This window comes from Myotis nattereri (assembly GCF_964212035.1).
Source record: "Myotis nattereri genome assembly, chromosome: 1".
In the NCBI taxonomy this organism is placed as follows: domain Eukaryota; kingdom Metazoa; phylum Chordata; class Mammalia; order Chiroptera; family Vespertilionidae; genus Myotis; species Myotis nattereri.
Genome location: NC_138075.1, coordinates 227771678 through 227789997, shown reverse-complemented (window position 1 = coordinate 227789997; position 18320 = coordinate 227771678). Strand labels below are relative to the sequence as shown.

The 18320-nt window shown below is 54.4% G+C and overlaps 1 protein-coding gene across 1 annotated transcript in view; it reads left to right on the top strand.

Annotated features, from left to right (window-relative positions):
* The window catches only part of EVC2 (EvC ciliary complex subunit 2), a 55056-nt gene that overhangs the window by 11259 nt on the left and 25477 nt on the right, over window positions 1-18320 (top strand). The window contains exons 6-9 of the mRNA XM_081099313.1: window positions 842-976; window positions 5508-5647; window positions 13220-13544; window positions 16269-16508. Coding sequence (XP_080955439.1) covers window positions 842-976; window positions 5508-5647; window positions 13220-13544; window positions 16269-16508 — 840 coding nt within the window. The remainder of the gene's footprint in view (window positions 1-841; window positions 977-5507; window positions 5648-13219; window positions 13545-16268; window positions 16509-18320) is intronic.

Sequence of the window (18320 nt, the reverse complement as noted above, 5' to 3'; positions counted from 1 at the left end):
AAATAATCTAAAATAGAACAAAACTGGGAGTCATACACTTCCTGGCTTCATAACGTACCACAAAGCTAGTCATCAAACCTGCAGGGTACTGGCATAAAGACAGACATGGACCAATGGAATAGAATCAAAAGCCCAGGATAAAACCTCACACGTATAGTCAAATGATTTCCAACAAGAGCGACAAGACCATGCAATGGGGGGCAAGGACAGTCATTTCAACAAGTGATGTTGGGGAAACTGGATCTCCACATGCACAAGAATGAAGTTGAGCCCTTACCTTGAAGCATCTACCAAAATTAGCCCAAAGTGATCAAAGACACATGTAAGATCTAAAACTATGAAACTCTTAGAAGAAAACATAGAGGAAATCTTCATGGCATTGGATTAGCAATGATTTCTTGACTATGACACCAAAAGCACAGGCGACAAAAGGAAAAATCAATAAACTAGACTTCTCTTAAGGCAGTGGTTCTCAACCTTCCTAACGCCGCGACCCTTTAATGCAATTCCCATGTTGTGGTGACCCCCAATTTCATTGTTACAAATTGAACATCATTAAAGCATAGTGATTCATCACAAAAACAATGTGTAATTATGTATGTGTTTTCCAATGATCTTAGGCGACTGCTGTGAAAGGGTCGTTCGACCCCCAAAGGGGTCGCGACCCCCAGGTTGAGAACCGCTGTCTTAAGGGCACCAGCCAGTAGGTGGCAAGCTGGGTCCAACCCCAGCTTGGTCTCGCTGGCTCCATGCTTGTTCTGCTATAAGTAAGTTGTAGCTCAACTTGAAAGATGTAAAGTGTGACCACAGGAGGATCCCTGTCGCGCTCTCGTCCCCGTAGGTTCTACCAAACCATGGCCTGCATGCAGCCGGCTTCTTCGTGGCCTTCATCCTCGCCCTTGTGCTGACCTGGGTCACGCTTTTCTTCATGCTTCGCTATCAGTGTTTCAAGAGAAGCATGTTCACCAGATATCAGGTGAGTCTCCGCACACATCTTCCCGGCGGGTCGTTTGCTTGGTGATGGTTGTGAAGTTGAAGTTTATCCTCCAGTTCAGTGGGTCTCAGTCCTGGGTGGACATCAGAATCCCCTGGGGAACTACGGACAAGCACTCATGTCCAGGCCCCTGCTAGTGGCCAGTGTGGAGAACCCCTGCGGTCTGGCTGAATAACTGAGTGCCCACCCGTGTGGCCAGCTCCGCCGTCTTGCCACACCCTAACTCAGGTCCTGTTCCACACTCCCCGCTGAAATGCCGTTGGAGACTCACTTCATCCTCGGGGAAGCCCGGGCTCCCTGGCACGGCTTATACAGCCCCCGGGCCCTGCCTCTGCCCACCGCTCCTGCCACTTTCCGCCTCACACTGCAGCCGAACCCTCCCCCAGTGACTTGGCATTCTCTGGGAGTGCCGAGCCCTCCAGCTCGCCTCAGGGCTTCTTCAGTCTCTGCTCCTCATTGAGCCTAATTTGGACCCGTCCTTTAAGACTCAGCTCGGGCCTTGCCTGTCCCTGGACGTCAGCACTGGCCACTTCCTGGCTGAGTTAGGGGCTTCTCCCTGGGTTCCCACACTAGGTTCTGTAGACCCCATGCAGCACTTCCCTCATCTGTTGGGCCCCTCTGAACTCCTCAGTCTCTGTATTCCTGTCTTGGTCTGGGTTCCCCCAGAAGCACATCCTGAGACCAGGATCCAAATGCAGGTAGTTTATATGTGAAGGGACCCCAGGGAATAATGGTGAGGCTGGGAGAGTGAGGCAGGAAGCGAAGGCAGCCAATCCAGTTACCCCTGTGGGCACCTGGAGCTTTATTGTGCTCAGGAACTCTGGGGACAGTGGAATGAACCTCAAGGAAGGAGCTGGGGTATTTATCCACCAAGGCCCAATGGTTATTGGTTGAGACCACAGTGGGGGGCAAGATGAAGGGTGGTATTTCCCAGGCATGGGTCTGAAGGCTGGTGGATCTTGGGCTGGTGGGCACTGAAGTGGCAAGGGTGAGGGAACATGGGCAGAAAACAGATGGTGTCTGCTACATCCCCATTGCCCACGACAGAGCCTGGTGCCTAGAAGGCACTCAGTACATGTGTGAAGGAATGAATAAGGCCTCAGGCAAGCAGTCACTTCTATCTTACAATTCTGTATTCTGATCAGAAACCTGCCAGATTCTTGATGTTGAAGTCATCTGCTGACTATATTTTCCTTTACATGATGATGGTGATGGTGGTGATATAGTTAGTGATGATGATGGTGATGGTAGTGATGGTGATGATGATGATGGCGATAGTGATTATGATGTTGGTGATAGTGACAGTGATGATGATGGTAGTGATGGTGGTGATGATGATGGTGATAGTGATTATGATGTTGGTGATGGTGATGATGATGATGGTGATAGTGATTATCATGTTGGTGATGATGGTGATAGTGATTATGATGTTGGTGATGATGGTGATAGTGATTATGATGTTGATGATGATAATGGTAGTGATTATGTTGGTGATGGTGATGATGATATGGTGATAATGATTATGATGTTGGTGATGGTAATGATGATGATGGTGATAGTGATTATGATGTTGGTGATGATGATGATAATGGTGATAGTGATTATGTTGGTGATGGTGATTATGATGTTGGTGATAGTGATGATGATGGTGATAGTGATTATGATGTTGGTGATGGTGGTAGTGATGGTGATGATGATGGTGATAGTGATTATGATGTTGGTGATGGTGTAGTGATGGTGATGATGGTGATAGTGATTATGATGTTGGTGATGGTAGTGATGGTGATGATGATGATGGTGCTAGTGATTATGATGTTGGTGATGGTGGTAGTGATGGTGGTGGTGATGGTAGTGATGGTGATGATGATGGTGATAGTGATTATGATGTTGGTGATGGTGTAGTGATGATGATGATGATGGTGATAGTGATTATGATGTTGGTGATGGTAGTGATGGTGATGATGATGGTGATAGTGATTATGATGTTGGTGATGGTAGTGATGGTGATGATGATGATGGTGATAGTGATTATGATGTTGGTGATGGTGTAGTGATGGTGATGATGATGATGGTGATAGTGATTATGATGTTGATGATGGTAGTGATGGTGATGATGATGATGCAGTTGGTGGTATTGGGGAAAGCAGGACAGCACTCATTGAGTGAGAGGAGCTCTGTGGAACTGCTGCCAGAGGCACTGCTGGGAGTCAGTGCTTCTTCAGGGCCATGAGGGCTGGAGCTGCTGTTACCCAGAGGCCCAACAACTTGGAGGAACAGCTATCATCTTTCTCCCTCTTTATATTGGGGAAACTGAAGCCCGTGAAGTTAAACAACTTGCTTTAAGTGGCCAAATGTAGGCTGGCTTCTGGAGGTCCCCTCTCTCTGGAGGCTGGAAGGCTTGCCCCCTTGTTCAATTTGCTTCTGCTTCCCCAGAGGAGAGAATTGTCATTTCAGTGTGAGGTCAGCCCACAATCTCCTTGGCAGCAAGAGTGAGGAGAAAAATGGCCATCTCATCAGGCGTCCTGCTCACTCTCCCGAAGCTGTTATCAGTCACAGAAGAACAAAACTCATCCTTCACTTTGATGTACGAGCAGGATTCATTTCCTGAAGATTAAAGGCTGATCATTACAACTGGGGAGAGGAAAGCAAAGTGTGAATTTGATTTAAGGTTGAAAACACTTGCGGTATTTTTTTTTCCTGCAGCACAGAATGAAATCTTTTCACATTTTTCTCTGTTTTTGCCAGCATGGTGGCAACCGATAAGACAACATTATGTAAAACAGAAGAAGCCTTTAGGGTTAGATTGTCTTGGGATCAAATACCCACCTGGCCCTTTATGATCTGTGTCAACTCACATAATGTTACTTCACCTCTCTGAGCTGCAGGTTCCTCATACGTAAAGTGGGGGCGACAACACTTACTTTGTTGTGATAGTTTCATGATATAACACATACAAGGCACAGGGGCAGGAGTTATTGTTAAATGTTAGCTATAGTTATCACCCATTTCTGCAGAATTAATATTGGGGACTGCCGGAAGCCAGGTCCAGCAGGTCATAAGTGCAAGAGTTTCACCAAAAGGTTGATGGAACTTGGGGACTCAACAAGGGCTGAGTCACATATGTTGTCACCTGTTGGGAATGGCTGATGGCATTTCCCCAAACCTGAAAAGGGATGATTGCTTGGCTGCCATACAGCTCAGGGCATCTTAATCTACATGTTATTGCCTCCTACTGGCCAAACACCTGAACAGCCAGGCTAATTCTCCCCATTCTGACAATGGACTCTGTATACGCAACCCTGACCCTCTGAAGTGTGTATCTCCACCTCGCTTCAGGACAATTTGTGTTAATAAAAACCATGGGGTCCTGAGGCAAGGAGATCTTAGTTCCTTTTAGCTAAGCTCCTCTGACCCCCATATGCCTTTCAAAATTATGCTTCGTCTCTGGACTCTTCAAGTTACACACAGCCTTCTCCAGATTGCTGAACCCTTCTTAATGCTGGAACAAGAACCCCGGCAGGGACAAAACAGACATGTCATTAATCCCATTAGAGGGTTGGGCTTAATTATTTCTGATGTCACTTCAATCTTACAATTGTATATGCTGATTAGGAACCTGGCAGATTCATGATGTTGAAGTCCATCTGCCATCTGTAATTTTTCTCTACCTGATGGTGATGCCGATGATGGTGGTGATGGTGAGGATATGATGGTGATAGTGATGATTATGATGATGGTGGTGATGGTGAGGATATGATGGTGATAGTGATGATTATGATGATGGTGGTGATGGTGAGGATATGATGGTGATAGTGATGATTATGATGATGGTGGTGATGGTGAGGATATGATGGTGATAGTGATGATTATGATGATGGTGGTGATGGTGAGGATGTGATGGTGATAGTGATGATTATGATGATGGTGGTGATGGTGACAGTGTAATTAATGATGGTAATGATGTGGTGGTGATGGTGGTGGTGGTGATGATAGTGGTATTGTGATGGTGATGGTGAGGATGGTGATGGTGGTGGTGCTGTTGGTGATGATGGTGGTGATGGTGGTGATGGTGAAGTATTTGTAGGTCTTGACTGGTTGCAATGGTCTATCCCAGTGGTCGGCAAACTGTGGCTCGTGAGCCACATGCAGCTCTTTGGCCCCTTGAGTGTGGCTCTTCCACAAAACACCACGTGCGGGCGTGCACATACAGTGCGATTGAAACTTCATGGCCCATGCGCAGAAGTCGGTATTTTGTGGAAGAGCCACACTCAAGGGGCCAAAGAGCTGCATGTGGCTTGTGAACCGCAGTTTGCCAACCACTGGTCTATCCATTCATTGCTTTGTTTTAGCCATGTCACTCTGTGCAGGGCTCCTGGAATTATGATCCCGTTTCTTTGATGAGTTTACCCTGCTCACAGAGCTGAGGCCTATGAGTCCCCACCTTCCCTCCTGACTTTCCACACGCGGCATTCGCGACAAGGCCTACTCTGTTGTTTCTGCAATTCTCCCGAAGGCGCGGCGTCAGGAGAGCAGGCTGGAGCACTCCCAGTTCACGGCGGCCGACGGTGTGAATGAAGATCTGGCTCTGAATGACCAGATGATCGGCATCCTGTGCTCAGAGGACCCCGGGAGCATGCTGCAAGCCCTGGAAGAGTAAGAGTCCTAATCCCATGATGCTCTCTTAGCTGTGGTGAGTGGCTTAACGGGAGAGGCATGAGAGCGAACGGTGGGCACCTTTCATTCATTCATGAACTCATGCATACACTCATTACTCAGTAGTCATAATCGAGCAACTGCCATGCACTGAACGCTATGCTTGGTACTTGGGAGAAGAGGTGAATAAGACATCGATTGTGCTATGAGACAGGCTGACCTAGTGCCCGTCGGAGTTTGATGAGCAGCACGCTACAGGGAAGATCAGGGCCAGCTGAGCCCAAAGAAGTGATTGCCTCTGAGAGGGTCACGGGAATGCTCCCCGGAGCAGGTGGTATTATTATTATTATTTTAATATATTTTTATTGATTTCAAAGAGGGAGGAAGAGAGAGAAAGAAACATCAATGATGAGAGGGAATCTTTGATCGGCGGCCTCCTGCACGCCCCACACTGGGGATTGAGCCCACAACCTGGGCATGTGCCCTGACCGGGAATCGAAACATGACTTCCTGGTTCATAGGTCATTGCTCAACTACTGAGCCACACTGGCCAGGCTCCCTGACTGATTTTTGACAAAGGGCATTTGCTTGGCTTGCGTGGCTGTTTCTCTGGAGGCCAGCTCTGCGGAGAGGACATGAGGAGGGGATATTTCCTTTGATTGTTGTTGTTGTTGTTAATCCTCGCCCAAGGATATTTTTTCCATTGATTTTTAGAGAGAATGGAAGGGAGGCAAGGAGGGGAGGGGAGAGGGGAGGGGGCACATCGATTGGTTGCTTCCCGCATGATTGAACCTGCAACCCAGGTCCGGGCCCTTGACCGGGGATTGAACCTGTAACCCTTAGGTGCGAGGGCCGATGCTCTAACCACTGAGAAACACCAGCCCGGGCTCCTTTGAAATTTATATTAGGCTCCCTGACTGTTGCCCTGATGGAGGTGGCTCAGCCCCAGGCATGCTGGGACAGGAGGAAGGAGGAACGGGGCGCCACTGGCTGGTCCCAGCAGGGTTTGAGCTCGGGCCTCGCTCTGGCCTGACCACCACCAAGCACCTCTTGGCCGAGATCTTCCTTAATTCTGGCAGCAACTCTTGGGGGGAAGCTGATGCTCAGAAAGGTTTGTTGGTTTTGCCCAAGGTCACACGCGTGGTCATGGGTTTGGGCCCCAGCCTGATAAAACAGCTTTTTAAAAAGCCTGAACTTAGGTTTTCCCAGTGAGGCAAGGAAAATGAGAACGGAGTTCCAGGCCTGCGTTTGCTTCCTGTTCCTCTGTGAGGCCTATATCACAAGCTTATCGCTGTCTTTTGATGCGACCAGCACCGCCTTCTGAGCTCTCAGAATTGTGCTTCGTGCAAAGCAGGGGTTCTGGAAACGGGTCTGTGCCGCCCGTGGGCTGTGCTCCTGTGACCGCTCTTTGGCGTCTGTAGAAACACCCCGAGCTGTGGCTTTGTTCCTCCTCTCAGACCTGAGGCCGCTCGCCCAGGTCTCCGTTGCTCACTCGTCCTTTGGTTGGGTTCTTGGTTCGTGGTGCGGTGATTTCCAAGTGGGTCGCTCAGGCAGCAGCTCCCGGGGGCCCCTTCTGCGTGGGCACGGTGCCAGGCTGCGGGTGCTCCAGAGTCCTGGCTTCTGTCCCCACCAAGTTCACGACAAAATACAGGCGCGTCCCCGGCAGCTGCGCACGCGTCCCCGTGGCCAGGGCAGGGCAGCAGCGGGCATGGCTGCTCTAGTTCGGGGGCTCGGGGAGGTCCCTCCAAGGGAGGTCGGCTGCCTGGAGGCTTCAGTGACGGGCACTCCGTGGGGGGCAGCATGTGCAGAGCTCAGGGGGAGGCATTTGACGATCAAAAAGAGGACAGGACAGCCCGGCTAGTGTGGCTCAGTGGTTGAGTGTTGACCTATGAACCAGGAGGTCACGGTTCGATTCCCAGTCAGGGCACGTGCCCGGGTTTCAGGCTCCATCTCCAGTGTGGGGCGTGCAGGAGGCAGCGGATCAATGATTCTCTCTCATCATTTTTGTTTCTATATGTCTCTCCCTCTCCCTTCCTCTCTGAAATCAATTTAAAAAATATAGTAAAAAAAGAAAAAAAAGAAGCCAGGGTCGGTGGCAGGAGCCTGGGGAGGTGGCTGGAGGGTCGCACAGCCAGTGCGTGGTGTTACCTGGAGCAGCCCCGCCTCCGGTCTTTATCCTAAAAACCAGTTTTCTTCGCGTCGCACAGGCTGTCCAAGGCACCCGGCCTGCTTGTGTGTTTTTGTGACGTCGTTGTAATGTGGCTGCCCGCCCAGGCGGTCTGTTCACACGGACGGGTCTCCGATGCCACGGACGGTGCCTGGCGCCCAGTAGGAGCCTGTGGGGTGGGAGCCACCCACAGTGATGGCCGTGATGGACAGTCACTGTCCGGTGACTTTGACAGCGAAGGTTGCGAGAAGCTTTGAGGTTTCTCAAACCAGAAGATAACCCAGCACGTCCCAGGTGTGACGCGGCCTCACAGGTGGCCCAGCGCTCGCCCGAGGACGTCTGCCGTGTCTCGGGCACCCTCACGGCGGGGGGAGGGGGGGGCGTTCTGCCACCCACACATGGCGCTCCCCCGCGACTGTCCATCCCTCGGCTGCTCCCTCGCCCCTCGCTTGGCGTGGAGTGCGGCCGTCCTCCCGGAGGGTCCCCCAGGATGTAGGCCTGTCTGGCGTCCATCTATAGGCTCATATGTGTCGGTGGAATAGAGGCGATCGAGGGACAGTCAGCAGGACGTGCCGATTGTTGGGAGCGGGTTCGCGAGCCGGCGTGGCTGACCCTGAGTTTCAGGCCGAGCAGCTGGGGGAGCGCGGGGGGAGCCACTCTTGTCGGGCTTTAGGTGGCGATGCCTGGGAGACCCGGAATGGAGGTGTCAGCGGGCAGTCGAGTGGGTCTGTTCTCAGAGAGTTCTGGGCTGCAGATGGGATTGAGGGAGGAACCTCCGAGAGGACAGAGAGGAGAGGGAACCGGGATGGGGCCCTGAGGAATTCCCACATTTAGAAGTCGGGGACCCGGGAGGGCGGGGAAGTCAGGAAAGCGAGAGAAGGGGGTCCAGAAGAAGGGGTGGGCAGCCGTGCCTGACGTTGTTGGAGTTTAGTCACGTGAGGCAGGAGGAATGTCTTGATTTTCATGACGGGGACGCTATGGGTGACCAGAGCAGGTGTGGGGGAGGCAGGGGCAGGCGGTGGGAGCAGTGACGGTGACAGGTGGGGGCTGCTGTTAGAAGGTGCATCGCGTGGGGGAGCAGAGGTGGAGCGGTGTGACCATCAGATGGGTGACGGGTGTCCTGGTCGTTGCTAGGTTTCTGGAGGATCGACATCAGGGTTCACCTAGCCCAGCGGTCGGCAAACTCATTAGTCAACAGAGCCAGATATCAGCAGTACACGATTGAAATTTCTTTTGAGAGCCAAATTTTTTAAACTTAAACTATATAGGTAGGTACATTGTGATTAACTTAATTAGGGTCCTCCTAAGGCTTAGGAAGAGCCACACTCAAGGGGCCAAAGAGCCGCATGTGGCTCGCGAGCCGCAGTTTGCCGACCACGGACCTAGACCACCAGACGGCCAACACAGCGTCCTTGCTCCGCTGTCCGGCGAAGGTGGGCAGCAGCCCTTCCTCACACCTGGGCCTCGCTCGCCGCTGGCTTCCCTGCAGGGTGTGGGTTCCTGCGTGTCTGACCAGCCAGGAGGGATTTTTATGGGGGACAGAAGAGGACTGCTCCAGAGCAGAGCAACTGTAATGCCTCTGGTTCCCATGGCAACCGCACTGTCATCTTCCCAGCAAGGGAAGGCTTCATGGAGGAGTCCTGTGTCCAATGAACACCTGTCTTCTCAGCAAGGGTGGACTGAGCTCCCGCCGAGCGCCTGGCGCTGTGTGCGGTGCCAGGGAGGAGGCTGAGAAAAGCAAGGCCCCCAAGATGCCCATCGCCCACAGGGAGAAGCAGCGCACACAGACACACGGGGCAGTGAGACAGCAAGAGCTGGACTAATGCCTCCTCCCCACGCCCTCCCCCACCGGCCCCTCTGCTGTGCACCGTGACCTTTGCCGACGGATGTTTTGTCTTACTTGGCATCTCCCCTCCCACACACCCCATCTAGACCCTGAGGTTCATCCTCCTCTTAGCGGTTTCTTGGAAATAAAAGGAACCCCCTCAGCTGTTGGGAGTGCCCGAGGGGGTCGTAAAGAGCTCTCCTCTCCCCCACCCTGAGCTCTGGGCCAGCTGGGAAACAGACAAAGAGCAGGAACGTTCTCCAACCTGGCCGCCATCGCTTTCTAGCTCAGAAAAGCCAGGCTGGCGGAGGTGGCCCCTGCCTGCAGGCATAGCTCCACAGCGAGACCCTGCAGGCCTCCCCGACCACCAGGCCCACGGCTGCTTGTGCTGAGTCCCAGCCCCCAGCCCCCAGCCCTCAGCTCGTCCTCCGGAGCCAGAGGAGGGAAGGCGCACACCACCTCCCAGCAGAGCCCCTTAGATCAGTCTCACCAAATGGTGCCGTGGGAACCTCCTGCAGGGCCCCTCCTGCCCAGAGAGACTTGCAGGCCGAGGTTCAGTGTGTGGTCAGCTACCAGGGAAGCAGTGGCTTAGACACAGGCACGAACTTCAGGTAACTTTAGGGGGGGGTCATTGTGTGTGGCTGGGTGGATGAGATGGAGAGGGGTTCAGCCAGGTGTGGGGCTGGGCTGCCAGGTGTGGGGCTGGGCTGCCAGGTGTGGGGCTGGGCTGCCAGGTGTGGGGCTGGGCTGCCAGGTGTGGGGGTGGGCTGCTAGGTGTGGGGCTGGGCTGCCAGGTGTGGGCTATGGGCTTTGATTTGGACAGGGGTCTGGCAGCTGCCGCCGAGATCAGACCTGCTCGCACCCCCTTGCCGCTTCCATTCCAGTGGGACCCTGGGCTCCTTTCCTTGTGAGCGCTCACTCACCCAGGGGTTCAGTTCCGATGTCTTTGCTTCCAGGAAAACTTTTGCTTTGCTGTTTTTGCTATTCTTTTCTATTTTTTCACAAACACATAAAAACATCCGAGATGTTTGGTTGACGCTCACGCGCTCAGGTGTCTTTGGGGGACAGCCCCTCCTGCCCACTGCGGTCTGAGTGAGCGGGGACGCCAGCCTGAGATGCCTCAGTTGTCACGGGCATCTGGTGCCAGGGGAGGTCAGCGGTCCAGTGGGTGTATTGCCACCGAAGGTGACCAGTGTGCCTCCGTGACAGCGCCAGGTCAGCCCTGCGCCGCCCTCTCCTGCATCCGCTCCTCTGTTCCCTCGCCAGCCACTGTCCCTGAGCAGGTGCTCGCCCAGGACCATGGGCCAGGCCTGTGGGTGCCCAGGTGGTGCGGGTGCCCAGGAGGTGCGGGTGCCCAGGAGATGCGGGTGCCCAGGAGGTGCGGGTGCCCAGGAGGCGCGGGTGCCCAGGAGGCGCGGGTGCCCAGGAGATGCGGGTGCCCAGGAGATGCGGGTGCCCAGGAGGTGCGGGTGCCCAGGAGGCGCGGGTGCCCAGGAGGCGTGGGTGCCCAGGAGGTGCGGGTGCCCAGGAGGTGCGGGTGCCCAGGAGGTGCCGAGTGCTCCAGCTGCTAGTGCTCACCGGTCATGGAGGGACAGACCCATAGACAGCTCTGCGAGGCGGAGCGGGAGCAGGTGCGTGTTGGCGCGAGGCGGTAGGAGGAAGGGTAGAGCAAAGGCCCTGGAGCCACACGTCTTGGCTTCAAATCCCAGCTCTGCCCCTGAACAGATCCGCTGCTTTGGATAAGGAACGTCAGCTTCTGTACCTCGGTTTCCCCAACTGAGCAGGAGGGGTGAGCGGCCTGAGAGTCCGACAGCTGCCAAAGCAGAGGGGCACACAGAGGCAGGTTCCTCTCTGCAGGGACCTGCACTTGACACGGGGGATGGGGTTCCCGTTAGCCAGTCGGGGGGCGGGGCTCAGACAGCAGTCACCTCGGGCGCCCAGTTCGGAAGGGGCGAAGCCAGATTGGAAAGTTGGGGTGTGGGACTCCAGGCCTGTTATGCTTCCAGACGTAATGAGGCGAGGTCAGAGTCAGAAGGGAGGCAGGAGGAAGTTAGCGGGAGGGGGGCGTGGGTTGAGGTGGAGAGGAGCTCCCAAGGTTCCAGAGCTGACTGTCCTTCGGGCCTGGCCAGCGAGTGCGGGGGTGGGGTCGGGAGGGGGGGGCAGTGACATGGGAGCCCCGGGTCAGGAGTGAGCGCCTCTCCTGGATCTGCTGCCCCTTCAGGGAGTTGCTCACGGCCGGAGAGGGGCCGATGTGCCTTCTCAACAAATATCTTCTTTTACTTTTTTTTGTTAATCCTCATTTTCCCATTGATTTTTAGAGAGAGTGGAAGGGAGGGGGAGAGACACAGAGAAACATCAATGTGAGACTCTGGCTGGCCCCCGACTAGTCCGGAGATCAGTCCTGCAACCTAGGTCCATGCCCTCGACCAGAATCGAACCTGAGACCCTTCAGTCCGAGGGCTGACACTCACCCACTGAGCCAAGCTGGCCGGGCGTAAACGAAGATCTGTAAGAGGAAACCGTCTGGGAGGAAGGATGTAGATGGCTGACCCTGTATCCTACAGTACATTTGAGTTTCTACAAAACTAAAAACTACGGCTTATCCTAACTTTCACTGATGTTCTGCTCACATACAATAACTATTTCTCCTCCGTTACAGTTGTGACAGTGAAGATATCAGGGGGAATTTCCACTGTCCAGCCCCTCACAGGACAGTATGTAAATATGATTTACGGCCCCCACCTGGGACCTCGCCGCAGGTTGTCTCCATGGAGACGGCCCCTGGAGGCAAACCTCACGCTCACTGCCACGGAGATGGCTTTTGTGGGTCTAATACACGCACAGAGCTGACTCGTGGGCGCAGGATGTGTATTGTAAACCATAGCCAGGGCCCTTTCACTTCCCTTCGGAGTTAATTCTCCTCCGCCGCCCTGATTACCGACCCCCGCTCACAGTTCACATTCAGGGAGATTTACTGCCCCGAGCATCGCATCCTGTCCGATTGCCGCTCTGACACCTTGCGTGCCATTTGGTGAAAACGTGATTAATTTTTATATGAAATAAATATGAAAAAGAACATGGATGTCCTTTTCTCTCTTTTTAAAAAAATGTTTGTATTGATTTCAGAGAGAAAGGGAGAGGGAGAGAGAGAGAAACATCAATATGAGAGAGAATCATTGATCGCTGTCTCCTCACATCCCACACTGGGGTCACTTCCTGGTCAGGGCATATGTCCGGGTTGTGGACTCAGTCCCCGTAGGGGGTGTGCAGAAGGCAGCTGTTCGATGCTTCTCTCTCTCTCATTCGATGCTTCTCTCTCTCCCTCTCCCTTCCTCTCTCTGTAAAATAAATAAAAAACATTTTTTAAAAAAGAATCTGCTACTCAGCCACTGGTGTTCAGTCACTGGATGGGGCAGAGGGAGGGAGGAGGGGAGGAGGAGGAGGAGGAGGAGGAGGAGGGAAAGGGAAAGAGGAAGGCCTGACCTACGTTAACTGGAAACCGCAGAGCTTTCCCAACCAGGGCCTCTGGCTTCTGTCGGACGTTAGGTAATGGAACTCTCCTGACCTGTGTGTCTCCCAGGTTGGAGATTGCAACCCTGAATCGGGCCGACTCAGATCTGGAGGCTTGTCGGACCCAAATCAGCAAGGACGTCATCGCCCTTCTGCTGAGAGATCTGAGCAGCAGGGGCCACCTCGCCCCTCAGGTGGAGAGGAGGATGGGCACCGCTTTCAAAAAGCAGTTTCTGATGCTGGAGAAAGAAATACAGGAGGAGTATGATCGCAAGATGGTGGCTCTGACGGCTGAATGCGACCTGGAAACAAGAAAAAAGACGGAAAACCAGTTCCAGAGGGAGGCAGCGGCGATGGAGGAGGCGGAAGAACTGCTGAAGCATGTTAGCGAGAGGGTAAGGCAGCTCTACCTCTCTCCTTCCTCTTGGGGAATCATCATTTATCCATTCATTCAGCCAGCAACCCATCCATCCATCCATCCATCTATCCATCCATCCATCCACCCACCCACCCACCCATCCATCCATCCATCCATCCATCCATCCATCCATCCACCCACCCACCCACCCATCCATCCATCCACCCACTCACTCATCCATCCATCCACCCACCCATCCATCCATCCATCCATCCACCCACCCACCCACTCATCCACCCACCCACCCATCCATCTATCCATCCATCCATCCATCCACCCATCCACCCACTCACTCATCCATCCATCCATCCACCCACTCACTCATCCATCCATCCATCCACCCACTCATCCATCCATCCATCCATCCATCCATCCATCCATCCACCCACCCATCCACCCACTCACTCATCCATCCATCCACCCACCCATCCATCCATCCATCCATCCACCCACCCACCCACTCATCCATCCATCCATCCATCCATCTATCCATCCATCCACCCACCCATCCATCCATCCATCCATCCACCCATCCATCCATCCATCCATCCATCCATCCACCCACCCATCCATCCATCCACCCACTCACTCATCCATCCATCCATCCATCCACCCACCCACCCACTCATCCATCCACCCATCCATCCACCCATCCATCCATCCATCCATCCATCCATCCACCCACCCATCCATCCATCCATCCATCCATCCATCCATCCACCCACCCACCCACATATCCATCCATCCATCCATCCATCCATCCATCCATCCACCCATCCATCCATCCATCCATCCATCCATCCATCCACCCACCCACCCATCCATCCATCCATCCACCCACCCACCCATCCATCTATCCACCCACCCATCCATCCATCCACCCACCCTCCCATCCATTTATCTACCCATTTATCTATCCACCTACCCAGCTATCCATCTACCCACCCATCCACTTATTCATCTACCCATCCATCCATCCATCCATCCATCCATCCATCCATCATTGTCTATACATCCATTCATTTATCTATCTTCCTGTCCATCTCCACATGCATCCATCTCCCCATCCATTTATCTACCCACTGTGTGTCCATCTAGGCACCCACCATCCATTCATTCATCCATCTGTCCATCTGTCTGTCTACACATCCACATGCTTATCCACCCACCACCCATCCATCCATCCAGAATTCATTTAGAAAGCATTTATTAATCTCTTACTGTCTTCAGGCACTGGGGTAGGCCATGAAGGTACAGAGAAAAATGAGACATGGGTTTTGCATTAAAGAAGTCTGTAGTTTAAGAAGGATCATTACATATAAAAATGTGACATCGTTCACTGTGTTATGGTAGAGCTATGTCCACGGTGCCGTGGGGGGACCAGGGGAATAGAAAGGCTTCATTCCCAGGAGGTCGCACCCACAGCGAGGTCGCGATGCCGGTGTGCACGTGTGTCCCTCGACTGCAGTCGCTAGAGCACAGCTCTCTACAGCACAGACTCGGGAGTCAGACAGACTGGGCCTCCAGTTCTAGAACATTCCGGCTCTGCTCCTGTGAAGCGAGGCTCAGGCCCCACCCCCACCTTGCAATCCAGGTCCCGATTGGGCTGCCTTCTCCCTGGAGCTCAGGCCGCTGGTCCCACTCCATTCGGTCGCTGGCAGAATCCACGTCCTTGCACTTGCAGAAGGGAGACCCTCAGCGCCTGCAGGCGTCCCTCCCCCCACAGGAGCTCACAGCAGGACTGCTGTCACCCTCAAGGCCCGTGGGAGGGGGTCTCTCCCTCGAGGAGCGCCCGTCCCCCTTCTCAGGACCTCACTGGTTAGGTCAGCCCAGCAGGATACTCCCCTTCCCGGTTACTCAGAGTCACGGGTTCGGGACTGTACGTCCATCATGAAGGCCCCGCTGCTTTGCCACATAATCACCTGGTCTCAGGAGTGACAGTCCCATCGCATTCAGGGTTTATGCGCACCCGGGCGGAGATTTACGTCTCCAGGACACTCCACTCTGCACGGGGGCGGGAGTCTGGCGGGCTGCCTTAGAGTCCGTCTCTCCCCGAGGGATGGAGAGCACCCCTCCGCGGGGGCGAGTCCTCAGACTCAGCCACGTGTCTCCTTCCTCTCCTCGCGCGGCCCACGTAACGTGCAGGCATCACCTGGCCACGTCGTCCCTCCTCTTTGCCGCCCTTTCACCAGGTGAGCTTTGCGTGGGCCTGACTGCTGGCGCTTTGCTCTCCGCCTGAGTTAGAAGGAAAGACGAGGCGACAGGCCTGAGCGCCGGCAGCAGTCCTTGGAGCTTCCGTTTTGCAGCTGTTCTCAGGCATGTGAGCTGCAGGTTCCCACCTGTGCACGCTCTCCGCTGAGGTGGCTCTGGGAAACGTTAGGATCACAGGGAGTTTGGAACAGCACATCCCCAGCTGAGCAGTCTCATCATGGTCAGCGTGGGACATTGTGCCCGTGCCCTGTGTACACGTGTGTCCATGTGAGAGTGCATGGCGGATGGTTGTGTGTGTGCATATGCTGTGTGCTTACGTGTGTGTACATATGCTATGTGCACGTGTGTGCACGGTCGGTGGCTGCGTGCATGCATGTCTGCTGTGTGTGCATGTGTAAGCATGTGTGTATGTGTGTGTGTGTGTGTGTGTGCACTTGCCTGTGCATGCCTGTCTGGCAGGTCAGCCTCTCACGTGACCTCCTCTCCGCAGTCGGCGGGCGAGTGCAGCAGCCTCCTGCGGACCCTGCACGGCCTGGAGCAGGAGCAGCTGCGGCGCTCCCTGGCTCTGCAGCAGGAGGAGGACGTCGCCAAGGCGCACAGGCAGCTGGCCGTCTTCCAGAGGAACGAGCTGCACAGTATCTTCTTCGCCCAGATCAAAAGTGCTATTTTCAAAGGAGACCTGCAGCCAGAGGCCGCCAAAACGCTGCTGCAAGATTACTCCAGAATACAGGTAAGGCCTCGGGCAGGCTCGCTCTGCGGGGAGCCATTTCCTGAGCCACCTGGTGAATGTCTCCTCTCTGAGCTGAGACCATGCCTCTTTCCTGCTATGGGTGAGGAGCTAGGGCCCTCCCCTCCACCCCCCCACCCCGCCTTCCCTCTCCCCCCCCACCCCCCACCTCCTAACATCTGCGTGAGTTTCCGGAAAGCATGGGAAGTGAGGGCCTGGAGACAGGCCTGGGACTCAGGGTGACCCGAATGTGAATTCCAGTCTCCCTCCTCCCCCGCCCCCGGCCTGTGTCAGTTTAACTAAGTTGCCCAGCTTCTTTGAGCCTCGGTTTCCTCATCTGCAAATGGGTAACAGAGCACCCGCACTCACAGGGGGGTGGCGGGGGCTTAGCGAGCTGACTCGGGAAAGCCACGCACGGCACAGTGTTTAAGATAACATGAGGGTGTGTGTGCGTAAACGCGGTGCGTGTGGGGTTTGCGACCTGTGTCCAGATGTGCCTGGAGAATCTGTGTCACTTTTTGCACATCAGCTTGAGTGTGAATGTCATTGGTGCAGACCGAACACACTTCCAGACGAGCGTGCAGGTAGTTTATCTGAGACTGGACGTGGCTGTGGGATTCCTCATGAGGCCGGCAGGAGGTACTTGATAAGCACAGCTACACACGCACACGCACCCACACGCACAGCGCAGTCACCGTGTGCAGGCGCACACCAGGCTCTGGCCCTGGCGAGGCCCAGTGCGTGAGGCTGCGACGCGCGGGGCAGCGCTGGGAGGAGACGGGTGACCATCCTGAGCCTGAGGGAAGACAAGGCCACTCCCAGCAGGCACTGCGACTGGAGGAGAACAGCCAGCCTCTCCATTTGCTCTAGGTTTTCTCACCAGAAGGTCAGTGAGAGGGAGAAAGGAGGAATTCCATCCCCCTCCTCGCTAGCTGTTCGGACGCGTGGCATCACCTGGATGGTGACAGGCCTTGCGGTCCTTTTCCTGCTCATGGAGCCGGGGCTGAGTTAGGGCTGGGACAGTCGCGTTAGGAAGGATGCACGTTACTGTCAGTCACACTGGGGTCAAAGAAGTAACCACCGTACCCTTTAATACAGTTCCTCATATTGTGGTGACCCCCAATTTCATTGTTACAAATTGAACATAATTAAAGCATAGTGATTAATCACAAAAGCAACATGTAATTATATATGTGTTTTCCAATGGTCTTAGGTGACCCTTGTGAAAGGGTCGTTCAACCCCCAAAGGGGTCGCGACCCACAGGTTGAGAACCGCTGTACTAGAGTCACAATGAGTTTCCTTACCTGGTGGCCCCATCAACAGCTCACATGGGTCCAGTTCCGTGGGGAACAGGGCCATGGATTCTGCGGCCAGGACCTCTCGGGGAGATGCTGGTGTGGGCCGTGTTGGATGACCATTCAGCTTCCGCCGTCGGGACAGTGCGAATTCTCAGGTGGCGGGAACTGGCGACATTACAGCTTCTGTGCGGAAAGGGGACTGTCCATGGCACCAGGTGTATCTTGTTGAACACAGCATTGATGTTTTCGGTGCCCGTTGCATGGACCACGTTTCCCCAGATGGAAAAGCCAGCCGAGCTGATCAGTGCACTGATGCCACTGAGGCTAAGGGCTTCGTTCCCGCTGATCGGATGACTGTGCCGGCGGCTAAGGCTGCCTTTGGGGGCAGCCCGCTCTGAAGTCAGAGCACAGGCCCCGGAGTTACACTGCTGAGTTCACACCCTGCTCAGCCATTCGCCACCTATGCCGGGGGCTTCAGTCTCCTCATCTGTGAAATGGGAATGATAGCGTTCTCTC